General features: G+C 42.5%; 1 protein-coding gene and 1 long non-coding RNA gene across 2 annotated transcripts in view; both read right to left on the reverse strand.

Annotated features, from left to right (window-relative positions):
• The window catches only part of NCEH1 (neutral cholesterol ester hydrolase 1), a 65,518-nt gene extending 59,393 nt beyond the window's left edge, over positions 1 to 6,125 (reverse strand). The window contains exon 1 of the mRNA XM_082459020.1: positions 5,097 to 6,125. Coding sequence (XP_082315146.1) covers positions 5,097 to 5,246 — 150 coding nt within the window. The 5' untranslated portion in view covers positions 5,247 to 6,125. The remainder of the gene's footprint in view (positions 1 to 5,096) is intronic.
• LOC309659389 overlaps positions 1 to 6,176 on the reverse strand; it is a 538,108-nt gene that overhangs the window by 105,691 nt on the left and 426,241 nt on the right. The window lies entirely within an intron of this gene.

Consider the following 6,176-nt stretch of genomic DNA (forward strand, 5'->3'; position numbering starts at 1 on the left):
GAACCACCACCAACCACACCAAAGGCCGGTCTTCATCCAAAGAAGGTGATGTTGTGTATATGGTGGGATTGGAAGGGAGTCCTCTATTATGAGCTCCTTCCGGAAAACCAAACAATTAATTCCAACAAGTACTGCTCCCAATTAGACCAACTGAAAGCAGCACTGGACGAAAAGCGTCCAGAATTAGTCAACAGAAAACACATAATCTTCCATCAGGATAAAGCAAGACTGTATGTTTCTTTGATGACCAGGCAAAAACTGTTACAGCTTGGCTGGGAAGTTCGGATTCATCCCCCATATTCACCAGACATTGTACCTTCAGATTTCCGTTTATTTTGGTCTTTACAAAATTCTTTTTTTTTATAAATTTATTTTTTATTTATTTATTTTTGGCTGCATTGGGTCTTCGTTGCTGCGTGCAGGCTTTCTCTAGTTGCAGCGAGCAGGGGCTATTCTTCGTTGTGGTGTGTGGGCTTCTCATTGCGGTGGCTTCTCTTGTTGCGGAGCACGGGCTCTAGGTGCTCGGGCTTCAGTAGTTGTGGCACGCAGGCTCAGTAGCTGTGGCTCATGGGCTAAGTTGCTCTGCAGCATGTGGGATCTTCCCGGACCAGGGCTCGAACCCATGTCCCCTGCATTGGCAGGCGGATTCTTAACCACTGCCCCACCAGGGAAGCCCCAAAATTCTCTTAATGGAAAATTCCCTGGAAGACTGTAAAAGGCACCTAGAACAGTTCTTTGCTCAAAAAAGATTAAAAGTTTTGGGAAGATGGAATTATGAAGTTGCCTGAAAAATGACAGAAGGTAGTGAAACAAAACAGTGAATACATTGTTCAATAAAGTTTTTGGTGAAAATGAAAAACGTGTCTTTTATTTTTACTTAAAAAATGAAGGAAATTTTCCCCAATATTTTTGGGAATTCCCTGGCAGTCCAGTGGTTAGGACTCGGCACTTTCACTGCCTTGGCCGGAGTTCAGTTCCTGGTCAGGGAACTAAGATCCCACAAGCCATTCAGCACAGCCAAAAAAAAAAAGGAAGAAAGAAATCTATTTTCTTCATAGAACAATTACTAAAATATTAATCACATTGATATGCATTGCACATCAATTCTGCTTTAGAAGTAGAAAACCTACTACAAAAAAGTTTTTAATTAATTTCTTATTCCATGTTCATTGTAGAAAAACTAGACTATACAGATAGGAAAACTGAAGATATAATCTTATGGCCCAGAAAAAAACCACTATATTTTAAATTATATCCTTTAGCTCTTTCTATACATCTATATATAGATATATAAAACTATGTTTTGATAAATAGATATTTTAAATGGGATAACAGCATATATGTTGTTTTGTAGCATTTTCCCACTTAACACACAGTACAAATCATTTGTAGACCATTAAACTTTATTTTTACAACTTAAATTTTTTTACTGCATGGTTTCCAAAATATGGGTTTACCATATTTACTTAATCTCTTATTGTTCTTAAATTCTTTTAAATAACTGCAAAAAAAAAGAAGAGAAAGGTTGCTGAATGTTCCCTCATATTTCTCATAAATGGCAGTGCTTTTGGACTAGTTTAAAAAGATTTCTGTACCTGTGAAATATTTCTATCTTTATAGCTACAGCTTTGACTATATGTATAATTACTTAAAATAAATGCATCCAGAGGGATTTCTGGGTCAAAGAATAAATGCTTCTACAGCTTCTGATGGATATTGCCAAACTGCCCTCAAAAAAGTTGTTAAAATTTACATTTTCTCCAGCAGTGTATACTTCTCAATATCTCTACCTGTACTGGGATTACCATTTTTAAAAAATCTTTGCTTGCACAGCATTTTGAAATGTCTTCAGAACCTCCCCCAAACTCCCTCCTTTTGTTCTTCTAGTCTCCTGCTGCCCAATCTTCATCTAAACCTCTCTCCACTGTCCTTCCCAGATCTATTTTTGTGCTTTTCCACTGCTCAAGTCTTACAATGGCTTTGCTATAACACTGAAAGTTGCCTAGCTAGTATTTTATCCCCTTAGACTCTTAGAGCCAAAGTATCAACCAACAAATCTGATAAACGAATCCATGCTAATGTTAAGGGGCTCATTTCCAGCCACATGTGTGAAATATAACTCGAGCAGTTTAACAAAAATATATTATCTACATCAGCAGTGCATTTTATTTAACTTACAGGGCAGTGGTTCTCAATTTTGCTGCACATTGAAATCACCTTGGGAACTGTTAAAAATACTGCTGCCTGGGACTAATCTCCCAAAGATTCTGAATAAATTTGGTTTATTGTGTGACTTGGGCTTTAGGATTTCTGAAGCCTCCCTAGGTGACTCTAATGTAGCATCTGTGTTTGAGATGACTTAAGAAAGATCCTAAGTAGTTTCTTCTTACGTAATACTGGAGGATGCCAAGGAAGAAAAGTACAAGGAACATAATCTCAATAATCTGACTCATCTGCAGAAGATAAAGGAGATTAGAAGGGGCAGCTAGGGGTGAATCATTTGCCAATGACAACAGGATAAGAGTAGCATTCACTTTCTTGGCCCTGCGGCATCTTAGTTCCCAGACCAGGGACCGAACCCGCACCCCCTGCAGTGGAAGGGCAGAGTCTTAACCACTGGACCACCAGGGAAGTCCTGAGCAGTCACATTTCTTGATGCTAGGCAGGTGCCTGCTGTGTTAGGAAGTAGGCCAAGCCTTATCTTTGAAGTATTGATAGCCTTTGTAGTTAAGCTAATCAACTCAAATGAAAATGATTTGGGTAACAAATGTTATGCCATGCAATTTAGTGACAGCATTCCGGGTTTCATTCCAGGAGGTAAACTACTTCCAGTTTGCATTTGCTTTATTGTTTCAACAAAGTTGGGCAGTACCACAGATTTTCCCCACAACCCATAGCGGCCCTTTGGGACAACTGTTAGAAGAATAACTACAACCAGTTCTAGCCATTTAAATACATTATAGCACTCTTACAAAGTAGCTATTAGCCCTATTTTACAAGGAAAGCTGAGGATCAGAGAAGGTTAGTAAATGGGCTGCCCTCAGAGCCAGCAAGTGGCCTGGCTGAGGTGGGATTCAGGGAAGCATGACTCTTAACTTTAACAGTCATATTCTATTTACTACCAAGTGTCAAACCATGTTTTTCCTTTTCCGCAGGACAATTTGAAGTGACAATGGTAAATTGCTTTCCTGGGTAGAATATGCTCCCTTGTGGTCTGAATGATCTTTCTGATATTTTACAATTCAGAAGACAAGTGATGAGAGCCACTTCTGTGCTAACCCACCTCCGGCCACAGTGTCAAGTAAGGACACTCTGTTACCTTATCTATCTCTGTGACCCGGCGTTACAAACATTATCATTCCCAAACACCAGCTGAGAGCATACTCTGCAGAGGACTGTAAGATCCAAAGGCCTTAATGGGTTGGCTGCTTCGTTGGGGAAGAAAAGCTTTTTTCCAAACCTGGCTTTTCCCAAATTACTTATGATAGGGAAGATTTCCTTGGTGACCAGAAAAGGAAGAATAATTTCTGTGGCCAACATAGTAGTTTGACTCTTTTTTTTTTTTCTGTTTTTCTTCTTATTATTATTAGTCATTATTCTTTTTATTGTAGAGGGCTATTTAAGCCACCCAGGTAAATACCATTGTACCCTAGAATCTTTAAAGGGTTTTACTCCCCAGCTACATAATTTCTGGAGGAAGAGAGTGATTGTAGGGCTTCCTGTACGAAAATTGCCTTTCTTGGAGCCAATGCTAGAGCAGGGGATGGTAATTCTTTCACCACGTCAACACTGTAGTAAGCAGGAGGTCAGGAAGAGGCTCTATAGCCTCAATGGGCCCTACCTAAGAGACAATAGGGGACTTAGGGGTGGAGAACGATGCTGGATTCAAGAAAAGCAAAGTCCTAGAAATGTGCTACAATACCCTAGTTAAGGGACTTTTTGATAGGACAAAGCTTCAGAGACTATGTAATCCTACACACAATTAGAACAGACAGGGAAAAGGAACATCGACCCTCTAGGAAAATCATGTGTTTTTTTTTTTCTCTCTAGCTGTCATTCTTGAAAGGAGTTTACCAAAATAACCCGAGATTAAAGCCCAAGGTTGGGGGAAGGGAGGAGACTCGGTTTTGGAGGAGGGTTAGGAGTTTAGATAGAGCAGGATGCTTAGAAATACTGTTCAGTCATAGGGCTCAGCCTTGACTACAGATTGTAGTTTAGATTTTAGATTGTCTGGCACTAAAAATAATGCCTCTTACATAGAATAAACCAGAAAGTTACATTTTCCTGTCTACGGGGTTAAAGAAATACACACCCATGACACAGTAGAGAGAACCGTCACCCTGCCAGGGTAAGCCAGGGTATCCTGGCTCAGGCAAAGGTTATCTCCTCAACAGTTAAAGACAAACTAAATTCTGCAGGGCAGGCAGGAAAGAAATGCATCATGCAAACACCGGCTGCCACTGCCTCTCCAGCCAGCCAGGTCTCCTGGCCTCTTTTCTTGGGCTGAGGTGATGAGTGCCACGCATGAAATGCGAGATCTGTGCTGTTCCCCAAGTACTTGGAGGAGCCCAGCCTGCTGCCCCCGGGAATGGGGGGCTCCACTGTCGGGGACATTGGGAGGTCACCCGCGCCCGAGTCTGCTTTTAAGGTGGCTGCACTCCCAGGAACCAGAACCCGTTTTTCCCAGAGCCTTCCTAAAACATTTAACTCACTCTCTGCCGCCCTCTATAGGAGAACAAAAATGGAGGAGGGGTGGTTTATAAAAGGCTGGAAGATCCGTTTCTGGCGCTGCAAACCAAGAAAGAGGGGGGCATTTAGGAAAGACGAAGGATTAAACAATCGTCAAATTCTATTCAAGAACTTCACCTTCTCCATTACCAACACAGACTACGAGACGCACATAGACCTAACCCGCTGCTAGCAAAGAGGCGAATGCGACACCCTGAAAATGTCAGCCTGAACCACCTTAAAAAGCGATCGCCTCACTGCGTTAGAAGAATTTGTATTCTCGTGGGACAAGGTCCGGAAATTCTGTTTCCCCCTTTAAACATTGCTTAAGAGAAGGGAGAGAGAATCAGCGCTGGGCTACGTCTCACCACTTGCTGTGCGCTCCGGAAAGTGGCGTCCAGCAGCATCAGCTTCCAGGGGTCGGACACGGAGCTTGGCAGGGGGATGTAGATGTAATAGGCGGCCAGCGCCACCAGGGCGGTAAGCAGGACACACGACGACCTCATCCTCCCCCGCATCGGCTGGCCTGCCGGGTTGACGAGGAGGAAAGGGCAATGCCACCAAAGACCTCAGGCAAGTTTCTGCAAGGGCCAGCCGCTCATTCACCGGTTTCTTACATGTCCAGGAGCCAATCAGAGGCGGCGTCGGGAGGAAGTCGGAGCGCTGACGTGCCCCCTCCACTGTGTCCTTGCAAAGTGTTGCAGACACTCCAGGTTTGAGAAAGCTCTGGGGCTGTGCTGGGCGCAAAACAGCGGACTCCGGAGGACACAGGTGTGTATTGCACCCTTGTGACCAAGGGCTCCCTCCTGAAGGTTCCCAAACGGAAACATGCCTGGAATAGTTTCGGTGTGATGAGTTTCTGTCTGTCAAAGCACGTGGGCCAGTCTGACTCAAAATGGAGTCCGATGTGAGAAAGATAATAAAATGATAATGATAAAAATCCACTGTCTTCAGCCAGATTTGCAATGGAATGTAAATTCTAGCTGTTATGTGGTGAGAGAAGGTAACAAATTCTTATAGCTCAAGCAATGCTAAGCCAGTAGTACATCTAGCACCCAAATCTTGGTTTCCAGATCTCATTCTCCAATAAAAGGAACCATGACTCTTTGCCATGGCACCGTGGAGAAAAGCCTGATTATAGGGCTGGGACAGGTAAAGTACAGGATGAACCTGTTGTTCTGTAAGATAGAAGTGCTAAAAAATGATGGGAACTGGTCAAAAGGACACAGGTGGCAGCTTGAAGGGTCTCCCCATGGCTAAAGCTGGGATAATTTTAGCATCAAAATAAATAATAATGGATTACAAACCATTGAATAAAATAAATATCTAGGAGTCTATACTAATATAAATAAATAGGGAAACACCACGTGAAAAAAATTCTTTCAAGTGGGTCAGTGGTAACAGAAAAAGCATTTGAATCCAGATTTCCTATTAAAGATGAGGGGAGG

Source organism: Balaenoptera physalus (genome assembly GCF_965194825.1).
Source record: "Balaenoptera physalus genome assembly, chromosome: 4".
NCBI lineage: Eukaryota > Metazoa > Chordata > Mammalia > Artiodactyla > Balaenopteridae > Balaenoptera > Balaenoptera physalus.